This window comes from Vanacampus margaritifer, chromosome 13 (genome assembly GCF_051991255.1).
Source record: "Vanacampus margaritifer isolate UIUO_Vmar chromosome 13, RoL_Vmar_1.0, whole genome shotgun sequence".
NCBI lineage: Eukaryota > Metazoa > Chordata > Actinopteri > Syngnathiformes > Syngnathidae > Vanacampus > Vanacampus margaritifer.
The window spans coordinates 16286832-16302467 of NC_135444.1; the positions used below are offsets into that span (position 1 = coordinate 16286832).

Consider the following 15636-nt stretch of genomic DNA (forward strand, 5'->3'; position numbering starts at 1 on the left):
CGTTCTTCACAGAGGATAGTTACATTATCTGTCCACTTGTATTAATAACTAATAAATAAATAACCTGATTTTCGGCACATAAAAATGGAAACAACAAATGATTGGAAGCAATGCAATTGAAGTGAGGCTGCCATTTGTTTGATTCCAACATTCTGTGCTGCCACTGTCGTTACATTTCACATCCTTCCCCAGGGAGTCTTGCCGGAAAAATGGGACCATTGCAGCACCCCCTGCCATCCTCAATGTCAATGTCTCTCACACACACTACACTTAAGATTTTTTTTTTTTTCCTACAGTACCCACCACCCCCCGCCTTCCCAACAGAGAGTGATCCAGCTCGCCTCGTCTCTCCGTCACGCGGGTAATCAGCCTCCGCTATTTCATTTGGCTCTGTAATGAAAGCAATCCCAGCGCTTTTCACTCTGCAGCGCAGCCCAAATAATGAGAGCTGCCCCCCTACTCCTACCACCCCCCCCCCCCCCATCCACCCCAAGCGTGCTGTTAATGGATGGAGGAGAGCAAATGTGTGTGTGACTGAAACACACAATGCTGCCAAGTGTTCTGTTTCTTTTTTCTGTCTTGTGAAGGTTTTTATTGAAAAAAAAAAAAGTAATTGGCGCGTCTTCATCCTTGTGATTTATTCTTCAATTAGCACTGATACAAAGACAAGCACCTAGCGCGTCGGTTTTGTGTTACTTCTCTGTCATGGGAGTAAGGGTTAGCTCACCTCGCCCCCTCTAATGCTACTAGCTAGCTAATCTTTACATATTAGCTTTCGCATTTATGTGTAAATGCCCAAATGTTGGTTTAATAGCATACTACATGTGATGTGATGTCAGTTTGTGCTAGCTACTTATTTTTAACCCCTAGGCGTTATTGTGACCATTTTTTGGCTTTTTGTTGGTTCTGACCAAGCAAGCCATTTCAAAATAAAATACTGCCCACGGGTTAGGCTAGCTGAGCTAATTGAGCCTTAGCGTTGAGTATTGTGTACACGCTGCAAGAATGGAGTTGATGCTTTATAGTCTTTGTTCTTTTACAGATGACACAAAATGATCCAAAAATAGTCATGAAAACTCGCTTTCATTTGTTAAAAGCGGCGGAATGTTGTGAGACATTTTTCGCCAAAGAAAACATCAACCAAGAATTTCAAATGAGCGAGAGAGAAAAAAAATCCAGATGGCAAGAATTTACTCAAATACGACTCACCAATCAGCTTCTAAATCACTTGGCAGGGAGACAATCGGCAATCAAACGTGTGTGTGTGTGGGGGGGGGGGGTAGAAAGGGACGACACTTTCAAGTGCTTCCTGATTAGCTTGCAGCCGGCAAACATGGCGTTTAAAGTCAGTGGAGAGAGACGCTTCTCTCAGACAGCCGAAATTATTTTCAACAAAGAGCCCAAGCTTGAGTGGGATTCTGCATTAAGAGGAAAAGTCTCTGTGTGAATTAGGAGAAAACTAACGTGACGTGAAAAGTCACCTATTCGTGTTATTTTTCTAGCTGGTTGTGTTTATTTGGGCACATTGCAAAATGGCCTAAAGTGCCAGAAGATGGCACTGAAGCCCTGGAAAATAGGAAAGTAGTAATTGGCGTCAAGAAAGTATGTTGAAATGTTACATCTTGACAGAGAGACTACAAGCATAATTTTTTGGTCAATGTCTTGTCTGATGTAAAAAAGAAAAGAAAAATAAAATATTTTTAAAAGGGAGGTCAACTGTAAACATTTCTTGATATGCTATATTTGACCTCACTAGTCGAAACATGACATTCTAATTAATATTACATTTATGGAATATGAGTTGTGCAGCAAAATCCAGTCGTTTTTGTCCCCCTCAGGGGGCGGCCATTTTGCCGCTTGTTGTCGACTGAAGATGACATCACAGTTGCAGAGGAGGCTCAAGCAACAACCAATCACAACTTAAACTTTTTTCTGAACCTGAGCTGTGATTGGTTGTTACCTCAGACCTGAGCAACTGTGATGACATTTTCACTTGGGAACAAGTGGCAAAATGGCCACCTTCTAATATTGATAAAAACTGCTGGATTTTGCTGCTTAACGCATATTCCACTCGGGCAATATTAACCAGAATACTGTATTTAGTCTAGTGGGGCTGCATAGAACATATTGTAGTCAAGAAAAATTTGGGTGGGCGTAAAGCTCAGTAATGAAAGACACATTCATCATCCTTTATAGTTCTATTTATTGATCCTAGTATAAATGTGAAAAACCTGACAAGAGGAATATTTAACCAGTGTTAATGAAGTGTTTTGGTGAAACAGCAGTAATTGAATCTCAATCTTCGGCAAACTCTCCCCTGCGAACAGAACCTCCGCGAATCACGACTTCTCCCAAGGTGCCACTGACTTCCTCAGCTGTAAGGCCGGTGCGCCCAAGAAAAAAAAATAAAAAATGAAAACGAGAATTTCTGATGTGCTGAAATCCATCAACCTTGGTCCAGCACAGATATGTCAGAAAGAGAGCGGGGAGAGGAGTTCAGGTACTGGCTTCCCTGCGAATCAATCTCCTTGGATGTCAGCAACGCTTGGCACAAGTAGAACAGCAGTTAAAGGTCCAGTCCAAAAATAACCGGGACGAATGAGTTTGAAGTTTCTCTACGAAAACTTTTCAGAGTCAGAGCGTCTGCACCAGCACGGGAAAGAGCAGCGACAGGTGTTCGGCGCCGCGGATGGGGAGCTTGTGCGTGGTGTAGAAGTGCACCAGCTCGGGGATGGAGTCGAACAGCGGGCTGTTGTGTCCCAGCACGTACTTGCCGTCTTTGCATTGCGTGAACTTGATGTGCATGAAACCCTGGCAGCTCCTGGGACCAAAACAACAAGCTCAAATTACCACGGGGGAGTCACGGCGAAAGGAGTCATGAAGCCTCCGTGGATTAAGGGAGGGAGGGGATGTTATGATGGATGAGGATTAGCACATGCGGATGCAACGAGAGAAAGGGGAAGCGTTGGACTGTGAAGGTGGGTGAGAAATATGCAGGTCCCTGGCGGTCATGGCCGACTTCCACTTTCATAGGTCTGTTTAGGAATGTTTTGCCTTGGCGGAGGTCTGCGCTCCACTGTGGCAGCTCAGATTGGTAAGTCTCCTTCTTATATTCCTCGCTTGTAAAGCTAGATATGGAGGACCAAAACTGCCAAAATTAAAAATAAAGAAGTGACTGAATAAATACATAAAAGTGAAAATAAAAACGTAAAAATAAAGATAGAGATTCAAAAAATAAAAATAAATGTTGAAATAAATACATAAATAAATGTATAAATATAATTAAATATCAATTAATTAATAAACACAATATTTCACATTTATTTATTTCATGCTACAGACGCTCTGTCAGGTTGAAATGTTATTCAAATGAGAGGGCGGTCCAAAGGGTGTCTTGGGTTCTGCCATTTTTTTTGTATTTATTTCGACATTTATTTTTAGAATTTCATATTTTTGTATTTATTTTTTACCTTTATTTATTTATAAATATATACATATGTATATTTTGATGTTTTTATTTGTATTTTTTTTATTATATTTTTATATTAATTAATTATATATTTTTTACTTTTTATTTTAACTTTTAGTCATTTATTTATTTACAGTAATTTCTGGACTATAAGCCGCTACTTTTTTCACTTGCATTCGACCCTGCGGCTAATACAAAGGTGCGGCTTATCCATCAGATCACAAGGGGACGGTGCGGTAACATTAAAGCACCTGCGGCTTACAGTCGGGTGCGGCTTATATGTGTAACAAACTCGAGTATTCCCCAAATTTATCTAGCGTGGCTTATAGTCAGGTGCGCCTTATAGTCCAGAAATTACTGCAGTCATATTTATCTTTAATTTTGGTAGTTTTGGTCCCCTATACTAGATAGCAAATCACACATTGGCGCAAAGCACACATAATCAAAGCACTGCTATTTTACAATCAAATCATCATAATTGATCACCTTCAAAACATCACTTACATGAACCCATCGGTGAAATTAGAGCTTTACTGTCGATTATCCACTCAAATCCTGACAATCTTTTGGCACAACGGCCCCCAGGTCGCGCTATTCTCTTGTCAATGCTGTTGTCGGCCCTCCTGGTGGGAGACAAACTACGTGGCTGGGGAAAAAAATGCCAGATGGATGCCGCATTCTATCATCGTCAACAAAGAGTGTTGTTTCTCGGGGGGAATGTTTGCGTCAGGCAGTCACAACATTCTGATGAAGACTAAACAGAATGAGTGACGCTTATCTACAGTAGTTGTTTTTAGGAGCCGAAAGCCTGATACCAGCTTAAAGGTTAAATCATAGATAAATCGGAATGTGTTACATGGGTTACTGATGTATTCTATTTGTGTGAAAACCTCGTTTGGCTGTCCCCGCATCAGCTGAAATTTGTACGTATGATTATCATTTTAAGTGTTGAAAGAAGCTTGAGAACAAATCTATTACGTCTGAACACTTGAACTGTCAAAAAGTGTTGTCAAGTGTCGCCTCTTGCCTCACTGTGTAGAAGCCGTGCAGCATTATGTTGCCTCAAGATTGAAAGTCCGGATGTTGTATATGATATATGTGAGTAAGTCTCTTTTGTTTACAATGGATCGATGTAATGCTTCAGTACAAAAGCAGCTCATTGTTGTATTTATTGCATCACTCATGGCTCTAAGACCTTTGAAAAAGAATTTAAAAAGAGGTTTGCTTTTGTGAAGCATTAAAATGGAAGACAACCCCAAAATTTTCTTTATAATATTGCATTTGTGGATTAAGCAGCAAAATGTACTTGTTTTTATCTATCTCAGGGGGCGGCCATTTTGCCACATGTTGTTGACTGAAAATGACGTCACAGTTGCTCAGAGCTGACCAATCATGGCTGTGATTGGTCGTTACCCAAGCCCTGAGCAACTGTGATGTCATTTTCAACCGACAAGGCAAAATGGCCGCCCCTTGTGTCGAATCAAAACGTCTGGATTTTGCTGCTTCATTCATATTCCACAAACGCAATATTAATTAGAATGTCGCATTTAGACAAGCAGGGCTACATCGAACATATTGTTGAGAAGAATTTGAGGTTGACTTCCCTTTTAAGGCTTTTTGTCTGGTTGAGGGATCGACGTGAATGCAGTTAGCATTAGTGGCGTTTTTCGGCATGTTATATTATAGATTGAACATCATTTTTGGGTTGGTGTTGTATTAATTAACACAAATGATAGCAATATAAAGTATAATACCTAGTGGTATATCAGCAAATGAATGACTTTTTTTTTTAATAGTTATTTTGAGATATTTTTCTTTATATTTATTTATTGCCTTTTGTGCAATGTCAAGTACGTGCCTTGACGCATTTAAGTTTGGGAAACTGATTTAAACCACATGCAAGGTCACATCGAAGTGAAATTCTAATGAATGTAAACAAAACATGTCCATATCACTCACTAAGCAAATTGAAGGAGATCATAACGTTGAAGGCTGAATTTAATTACACTGTCCCGAGACTCCATATCCGCTCGCTTCACACGAGCAAAATGCGGAACCAGAGTTGCGACCTTGCGACTTGACCGACAGGACGTGTGCAAAAAATGTGTGAGTAATCCTCAAAGTTGTTTACGTGCAACCCCCCTCCACATCCCTCCCATCCTCAACACACACGTGCACTCCTCCAATCTCTCTTGTGAGTCTTCTCCCTTCTTGTGTTGCCCGCAGAAGGTGATTCATATTCATTAGTGATTACGGGGAAGATGATGTGTGCACTGAAGTGTGCTCTACCTGCCTGATTACCACTTAGGAGGGCCCTTTGAGACCAAAGAAGAAGGCTACAGTGAGAGGAGAAGGCGGGGTCAGTTGTGGGGGGGTCAAGGACAGAGGCATGATGGGAGGCCAAAGCGATGGATCGTGGTCGTAATTACAAGGGAGAGATTTGACCAGATAAGCATTATAGCAGCCTGCAAATGAGTAGCGGAGGAGGAAGCGTGAGGCAGCTGTCCTAAGTTTGGGTGATGAAAGAAAGGAGGAGGGGAGAGACAGATGGAGGTGTGTGTGTGTGTGTTTATACAGTGACTGCTGTTCAGGTGGCTTCACACACACTTTGCAGCAATGAGAAGCATGCGATTAGTAAAAGCAAACTGATGTGATCGAGGGCCACGTTTGAGTTTTCAAATGAACAGATGGGCTAGGTCACCTGTAGATGAGGTTTCAAAACAAAAAGTTAAAACTTGTGTTTAAGAGTTCATTTAAAAAATAAAAGAATACTTTATTGCTGGTTCCTGTTAAATTTTAATATGAGCATTAAAATTTATTTGATCATAACAATTCAATTATTTAACAGTGTATTATTTTTACATTTCATAAGAAATAGTTACAACAAAATAGGTAAATTTTTAATGTTATCACTTGAACTAAATTAATTGAAAAAAATAATTTAATTTGACTAATATTTTTGTATTATGTAAAACTGAATTTTGTAATAAAATATTTTGTTTATTTTAAATGGTTTTACTTAAAGCTAGATAAATTGTCATTAATTAATAAATAATGATCAGAAAATTTAAATTCCAATTAAAAAGTACTTTTTAATGTTACAATTTTTTTTGATCGTAGGGAAAATTGGTAATTTTGCACTAAAACGCTAATTTGTTTGCTAATAACAAACAGTGAACAAATATTTTACTAATATTTTAATATATTTGAAAAATATGTTAAAATATTAGTAAAATAATTGTTCACTGTACAAAAATATTATTTTTGTAATAGTATTTTTAAGTAAAATGATGATCAATATTCTTTCAACTATTATTCATGACTCCAAATAATTGAATAAATAAATAAGTACATTAAAATAATGCACAACTTACTAATTTTCCATTTATTAAAACTTTATATCTGTACATATAATTTCGTTTTAATTAATTAAAAATGTTTTACTCATTTTTTTTTTACTCTAAAATTGTTCATTTTTATAATAAAAAGGAATGCCTGCTCTTCCTGATCAATTAACTATTACTCAGTAAAATAAAATGAAGTTTATTTGACCAATATTGTTATATTTTATTATTTGCAATGAATCATTTAATAATTTAATAAGCTAAATGATTTTTTTTAACTAACAAAAAAATAATAAATACATTTTAACTAAGAATCAAAATGTCTAAACTAATGCAAAAAATATTACAGAACTATTCAATTAATATAAATACTCAGTAAGCCAGATTAAACAATGTGGCCCTCTGGCTAACCCACCCCCGGTTTAGAAAGTGCCCGGGTGAGTGCTTATGTGTGTACCTTAGAGACAGCGAGTAGTCGCATCTGTTGGTCTGGCTGTTCCTCACCAGGTAGCTACACTCTTTACTCAACGTGAGCAGCGACTCCGCTTCGGACCGAGACAGTGAACCGTGGTACCACCTGAGACACAGAAAAAGCGAGAGTGGTCATGCATGCTCTCTCGCTCACATTTACTCACACAATGTGTGCATGCGCACACTTACAGTGTGTCTGGTACCTGACAAAAAGTGAACGTCTTCTTGTTTTTTAGTCCATACAATGGATTAAGGAACACCATTGTTTGTAACAACCATAATTAATGAGGCATTCATTTTGTGTTTAATTTTTTTAAAGAGCCATTGAAGGTAATAAACCTCACAGCAGCACTTAAATGACCATCATGGATTCAATGAGGCAACAAAATCGGCTAGCGCCTTGCGTATTAGCGTGTGTAAACATATACCTTTTCAGCATGTGCTTAAGTGATGTCGACTCGTGTGGTTGGATTCCATTAGCGAAACAAAGTCTTTATGTGCAAAGAGGCGGCACATAAATCACACCAATGATGTCTAAAATTACAACACCAAAGTAAATGTGTGTTTTTAATGTTCAGACCTAATTAGTTTTTACTCTAATGCTTCACAGCTCCCTGGGTTCGGCTGGGCGCTGCTTCGCCGAAACACATTAACGCGTCGTATTGTCCACGCTCATTAATGGATCAAAGTGAAGGGAAGTTAGCCGAATAACACAAATGGTCTTTTAAATGTTAAAAGCTGCTCATAATCAAGTGGAAAATCATCCCATTGAGATGTCATGTATGAACTCATCTTGCACAGCATTATGGGCATGTTTAGAAGACAGTTAATGTCAAGTGTATCAGCAATGCGCCTACTGCTATAAAACTTTTTATCACTTTGCCATCCATTAGATTGAGGTAATTAAACTAATGGCCACAAGGACGGTGAACATGAAATCAAGCAAACCTCTTAATGTGATGAAATGTCAACAGCAATGTGGCCTATTGGACAAATCATGTACTGTACATTATATGGATCAGAAAACGGGCAGACATACACTTGCTTCTCCAGAGGCTGTGTGGGGTCCACCCTCTCCCCCACCATGGTGAGGCCCTCCTGGGGCATTCGAAACTTCACCCCCCCGCCCACCAGCGGGCTGGACCGGGGCCCTGGGGGACGCAAACGCTCGGTTGGCGAAGACGAGCGATCCCATTCGGTCCCGTCGAACTGCACTGTTTGAAAAAAATGAAATTATTAGTGACTGATATGGGTCATTTTTATATCGCTTGATCAATAAAGGTAAAGTCATACACACCACAGAATTTCATGTCATTTGAATATTTCAGCTTGCCTCTCATATTACATGGCAAAAAAAAAAAAAAATAGTCACTTTCCTTAAATCACGCGCAGCAGAATAGCTACGGAATCTGAGGCTAAATGGATAGCAGGTGGAAAGCAACAGAACAGACGGAGTCAAAGGTCGCGGTGACTGCAGATGTTTGAGTTCATGGGGGAGGGGTGGTGACGACGGAGTAAATGTGGGGAAGATGGCGGGTCGTGTTCAGGGCGAGAGGTCACCTTGTTCTTGAGCGGAGGGATCCTCCTCCCCCCTTTGACCCACCGGGGCAGGCCAGGACAGCTCTGACAACTCTCTCATCTCTAATAGAGGAAGAGGGGGTGATGCGGGTTCGGTGTGGGGGGGGGCGGTGGTGTCAGGTGAGAGAAACAAGAGGGACAGAGTGAGAAAAGCACAGATGGCTTCAACAAAAAAGCAGAAAAGTGAGAGAGGCGGCGATGACGAAGCGGTGAGAACTCAGTCCAAGATTTTAATGAGAGGAAGCAAATGGGAGTGAGACGCGGCGGCAGGAGGTCGTCTTGTTATGTGATAGACTGAGGATGCTGGATAATATACACAGTAAGGAATGGGATGCTGAGTAATGACCTATGACCTGCCATGATACCACATGTTTTTCTACCTTGCTAAAAAAAAAAAAAAAATTTTAAATTGATACATCAGGTATGATACGCCAAACATATCATATTAAATAAAAGACATTTTGAGCCCTCTATTTCACGATTATAATATTTTTGTTCCCCATTAAAATCCTGATGTATATGATCTGACACATGCATTGCGCGGATAATCCATTAGAGGGCAGTATCACCCATCTGATGGCTTTTCCAGCGACCTTGCAAGATTGCCCCAATTGAGAAAGGAGAGACAATTAAATGTACTTTCTGATTTTTGGAAAAACTATGCTTGATATGTCGCTTTATTATTATATTTATCAGTTATAAATGTACAAAAGTCATATGTGGAAGTTGATTTTCAATTTGTTTGTTTTGTTTTGTTTTTCAAAAGGACCAATAAATACTGTATTTACAAAGAATCTGAATTTTCTCTGATATATTTAATGGTCCAGGCTTTATAGGGCTAAAAGGTTTTATGATCCATTTCTCTTATTTCCTATTGGATAATTTATAATCAGAACCAATTGAGTGCATTCTGTTAAGAGCTGCCAAAATTAAATCGATTAATTGACATGTAAATTAACTCATTCACTCCAAGCCATTTTTACTGAAGCAACCTCCTTCGTTCTTGGCTCTTTTACTGGATTTTGACAGATTTTGCAAGGCCCACAAAATATTGTGTTCTATTAATATAAAAACATGTAACCTACCAAAAGAAAGGTTAGAGTGTCTACTGTCATCAGGAAAAAAAAAAGTTTTTCCGTTTTGCAGCAATTAACTCTTTCACTGCAAGACGTTTTCAGAAACGGGATGTCGCCAGTGCCAGCCGATTTAAGCATTTTGACTGATCTTTCAAGGTCCACAGAAAATGTTGTGTTTGGACTATGGAAACACACATACTACCAAATGAAAGATTGAACTCTCATCTTTCATCAGAAAAAAAAGTTTGTTTCTACCTTATTCCGTTCTTTAGTAATCAACAATAGAAAATGGTTAGTTTCACCGAAATGCTCTGTTTTGAAACAAAAAGTGGAGAAAAAGAGCTTTTTGTGAAACGATGTTATTTCATGCACTCTAGTGAATTGTACACTTCTTTTTGTCCATGAATGATGCCACAAACACCTAAACAGTGCTTTACTTCTGTAAAACGCTTTCACCAACAATGAAAAAGTGTTTTTAGTTTGCAAAATACATTTATTTCCATTCAACAGTGTAACAATTTGACAAAACAATTTTGCAAACTATTTACAAATGTGTGCAACTGTGGTACTATTTACAATTATGTGGATGTTTCAAATACAGTTTTTCTTTTTGTAACGCTCTCCTGCGTGCAAGGAGAGGGAGCAGGGTTTGCACAACAGATTACTTTCACTTTCTATTGTCCGTGCAGACGGCCTTTTTTTCCGGGGAATAGCAAGTAGCAGACTCTACGCACTCTTCGTCGTCCGATTGAACGTCCGCCTGAGCGTGCTCGGTTGTGCTCCGCGTTTTCCGGTGTTGGCATCGCTAGCCCGTGAACCTTTTAAGACGTCGTCATAGCCGCCGCGTCAACGCTTCCAACTTTGCCGTCAACCTCGGAGTCACCATCATCATCATCGATGATGATCATCGTCGTCATCAATGTGCTCTTTATAGCGTTGGTCGATGCTTTTCGTCTTTGAAAAAAACGGCTCGACCGTGAGCTGCTTGCAAACCGGTCGCCATTATGGCTTCTTCCGCCATTGTCCCCTCAACACTCTAGCCCCGCCTCACGTCTTCTGCTGACGGCTACCCAATCTTGTCAAAAGAGAGTCATTGCTGCCATCTAGGGGCCAAAAATAGTCATTAGGCTCACTAGACCTGCTTGAAACTTTCAACACAGCTGGGGAAGGCTTTCCTCCATCCGTTTCACCAAAAAAAAAAAAGAAAATTGGATGACGTCTTTTAACGTCATTGGCGGCCCTCCGTAGGTTTTTACTTGACGTCTTTTAACGTCAGTGGCAGTGAAAGAGTTAACATTAGAAAATAGCTAAGTTTCATCATTATTCACAAATCTGCTTAAAACAGTGGGGAAAGAGCTTTTTGAAACATGGCCCTGATTGATCTCTTATACTCTGCTGCCACCTGCTGGACGTTTTTGGAATAACTACCATTGCTTCTAGCATTCTCTTCAGTTCAGAGGCTGCATCAAAGCCTTCTGTATGCTATAGCATAACAAAACAAACAAACATAAAAAACGCATAAATACGTCTTTGGAAGCATGGTGATATTTAAGGTTTTTGGGAGCAAATAAGTTCATCGACAACTATTTTACAATAGAGTAATCATTTGGAACCATTTCTTGATTTAAAATTAATCGAATAAATAATTGATTCTAAACATATCCGATAGTGACAGCAATAATTCTGTTCAACCTCAGAAGTTTCTGGATATATATCAAATCCCATATTTCAGTCCACTGAGGGATGGTGTGCACCATATACAACAGTTCCTCTGGACACAGCCATTCATCATGGGAGAGAAGGGAGATCATTTAAGAGATATACTGCATTGCCTGCATTGTTCACTGTTATGGGATGCTGAGAAATTTCTGGGCCACACCAGCAACCAGGACAAAATTGAGGCTTCATGTGTGCCATGTGGCAGAGTAATTGAAGGGTGTGAGGGCTGTGAAAATGCTTCTTACACTGTCCTACCTACAGTGGAGGGAGGGAGGGGACGGTGGGGGGGTTACAGGGTGCAGAGTGAGGCAGAGCTGAAAATAGCTCATTATCCACCATGGCAGGCAATAATCTGTCGTCTCTGTAGTCTGACACAAGCGCACGTTATGCGAATTGGATTTGCCCGTTCTTGTGCGATACTCCGGCTAAAAAGATTACAAAACAAATACAAGGAAAAGAGATGTCTTAATGAGCTGACAAATCTAAAGACCCCCACCGCCCAGCCCTCTTTCCTTCTCTCCGCCAAGCCCGCCTCTTCAAAGGCTATTTGAATGGGCGTAGGGAGAGGGACCTGGCTGTATAAACATGCCTCCCTCCCCTCCCTGGTTAATTATTGAGCAGGCAGACACACTCCGCCACTTTCTCTGGCTCTCTGTGAATTATTGATGCGTGGCACGGTACAATGGCCCCATCTGGAGCGGGCCACCGAAGCCAGGACCAAAGTGTGGCCTGGCACCCCTCAATGAGACTCGTACGCACACCTGACACTGAGAATACGCCCATCGGTCTGTCCGCTTGCTCTAACTGGCGAACAAAACGGAACCACGGGGCGATGAGTAGCCCAAAGAGACCCATTTGATCAAATTTAGCATGATTTGGGTCTTTAAGAATTCCGTATGCCATGAGCTACAAGCAAGCTGCTGGCATACAATACAAGAGCTGTATCACAAATGGGTCATTTGCAAAGCTTGAGAGGTATTATTTTTTAGATGATTAGTCCATTTTAGGACTTTCTTTCCCAATCTTTTTGTGAACTCTGTAGTCCAAAGCCCGTTCTCACTGACATGTTGTGCTTGTTCCAATAACATGTTTGTGGACAGACAGAAACTGGTTTACAAAAGCACAGTAAAGTGTTGTTAACTTTGTGACTTTTCCAACCCCTCTATAAACTTTTTTTTTTTAAGTGACGAGTGACTTAAAAAAGAAAAAACTAATTCCCCCCAAAATCTGAAATTAGATTTTTGTGAAATTATTAATTCATTAATTAATAAATATATTTATTTTATTTAATATATTTATTTATTTATTTTTAATGCAGATTAAAGTAGTATTGTTCCCAGTTTTATAGTATCGGCCGATACCGAGGTTTTTTTCCCCAACATGAAAAAGCTGTCCTGTCATTGGTTGAGAGCATTCAAGGGCCAATAGGATATCTTGACTCAGCATGCAGTGACCACGTCACACATCAGTGAATGTCGTGCACGAGCAAGACACAAGATGCTGTATTAAAAGGAAATAATGGTATCGGCATGTTACTTGTTAGTACTTGCCGATGCCGATCCTACTGTTTTAATGCAGTATTGGGGCCTATCCCAATACCGGTATCGGAACAAAACTAGATTAAAGTTGCCCAATGGAGGAATTTGCCCCAAAATATCTTTACAATAGCCTTTTTATTTGATAATTTATGACTCAAACGTGTAATTAGCAGATTAACATTTTAGTTGTGCTCCTACAAGCCTCTGGCCAATGATTTTAAGACTGGATTCGGGTTTGAATTTCCCGCTCTCTATCTGCGGATGTGACGTCATTTGGGCATTGTCTGCATTGAGCAGCTTTAAAACTGAAATTGTCAAGCTGATTACAAAATTGCGTTTTTTTTCTCTCTAAATTTATTCCACACAGTTTACGTAACCTTGGAACCACGGGCATACCGTTAAAAACGTTATCTTCCGTTTTATGCTGTTTTTTTGTTTTTGTTTTCAAAGCTTGTAACTAGTCTATCTTACTCAAATATTCCATTTATTAAAAAAAAAAAAAAAAAAACAGGGATCCTATGTATTGCTCAAAAATTTTACGAGAAATACTGAGATCAGTTTTGTTTGAGATATATCTTCTTTTTTTCATCAGGATGAAAAGCTCTTTTGACCAACTACTGACTAAAAAAAAGATATCATTAGTCTTGCACTCTAATAAATCCAGTTTATGCCTGAAAGTCCAACATGCTGACAAAGCATCATGATAAGAAGACAGACGACACGCACGCTGGCAGGGAACATCTGGGCTGCCGTTGACAACTCGAACCTGATGATGTGCTACGCGCGGAAAGCTGCGTGTGCTCAGCTTTGTCCTCCGATACCGCACAAAGACTTTGCGGAAACAAAGACTTACAGACAAAAGCCAGGCGCTCACTTAAGCGCAAACAGCCTTGTCGATTCTACTCAGAAGTCTCCTCAATTCTATCTCGCAATTGAGCTCAATTTAAGAACTCGGTGTGTAATTCGGTAATTTGGCCAAATCCGACATGAGCCTGGAAGCTCGCTTTCCTGATAATTACAGGAGAGGAGGGCAAATGGAACATGTTTGAGTTGAGTGACGGGTAACTTTAAGCACACCTGCTGTTTTTTTTGCAAGCTCAAAAGAAAGGAGGGGGTTGCACAAAGACAGCTTCATTTGCTTCATTAATGAAGACATCTGTTTTTTTGGAAGGGGCTGGCATGCATATACGCTCATGAAGACCTTCTGCTGGGCACGCGGAGCCCCCCCCCCATAAAGACAAGATAATTAACACCTTATGTTAGTGCAGAGAGAAAAGGGCCATTCACACAAGTTTATAGCACATTGGTCACAGCTAATCAATTCCCGGCCATGTTTTGAATTGATTCCCATTTGAATTTATGCCTCGAGCTCATCATTTCCAATCATAGACTTGCACATTTTTCTGTAGAACATAACACAAACAGGCGCTGCTCCTCCTTACTGAGAGGAGCCAGATAAGGTAGTTTGGGCATCTGGTTAGAATGCGTCCTTAGTGAGGTGTTTAAGGCATGGTGGACCCGGGGACGACAAAGGAAGGAACGCCTCGGGTTCCCCCCCAAAAGATCTGGAAAAAGTGGCTGGGGAAGTCTGCTCAGGTTATTGCCTGAGTGACCTGACCCTGGTGGCCCTTGATTAATTTTTTGAAAATAAATCTATTTACCGCAGCGGAGCAGTTTTAAATTGAGCTGCTTCAAACCCAAAGAGGAAGAAAGAGCGGGTCTTGGCCAGAAGCCAGTAACCTGGCAACTGCCAGATTGATAATTGTGATTCGCTCAAGGGAGTTCTTCACAAAATCAATCTGGGAATTCTCCACAGTGATTTGCTCGGGAAAGGCGGGGCATTCCGTACAATACTTCGAGCCGATTGGACGATGTGGCATCTTGTGCACGGTTTGTTTTAACCAATCACGGCAACAGATAAAAATGTTGTCTTCGGTCTCGTCTTAGGAAAGAAAAAAGCACAAACATCATTACCAGATAAAAATGATTCAGAATCGATATTTGATCCAGAACGATTTTAGATTCAAAATGACTTGATTGACGATGATTTCTGCTTCAATATGCAAAGAATTGTCATGATCTACTCCAGTCTGACTCGCTAATGCTAATTAGCGCGCTACTCGTGGCATTTTTATCACTCAAAAGAACGACTATTCATACAAAACACTTCAGGAATGTATACAGGAAGGCATCTTAACATTAGTGATCGACATATGATCTTCCTACACTGCAAAAAAAAACAACAACAAAAAAAAAAAACTCTTTGACTGCCAAAAACGTTAAATAACGTTTAGTAAAATCCTATGGAGGAGTGCCAAAGACGTTAAAAGACGTTTTTTTCAAAACAGAGGTGAAACTAACCATTTTCTATTGTTGATTACTGAAAAACGGAATAAGGTAGAAACAAACTTTTTTTCCTGATGAAAGATGAGAGTCCAATC

At 39.9% G+C, this 15636-nt stretch overlaps 1 protein-coding gene across 1 annotated transcript in view; it reads right to left on the bottom strand.

Annotated features, from left to right (window-relative positions):
- Positions 1 to 2185: 2185 nt before the first annotated feature.
- The window catches only part of shdb (Src homology 2 domain containing transforming protein D, b), a 35134-nt gene continuing 21683 nt past the window's right edge, over positions 2186 to 15636 (bottom strand). Inside the window, exons 5-7 of the mRNA XM_077585195.1 lie at positions 8324 to 8498; positions 7271 to 7390; positions 2186 to 2821 (exon numbers count right to left, since the gene is read on the bottom strand). Coding sequence (XP_077441321.1) covers positions 2635 to 2821; positions 7271 to 7390; positions 8324 to 8498 — 482 coding nt within the window. The 3' untranslated portion in view covers positions 2186 to 2634. The remainder of the gene's footprint in view (positions 2822 to 7270; positions 7391 to 8323; positions 8499 to 15636) is intronic.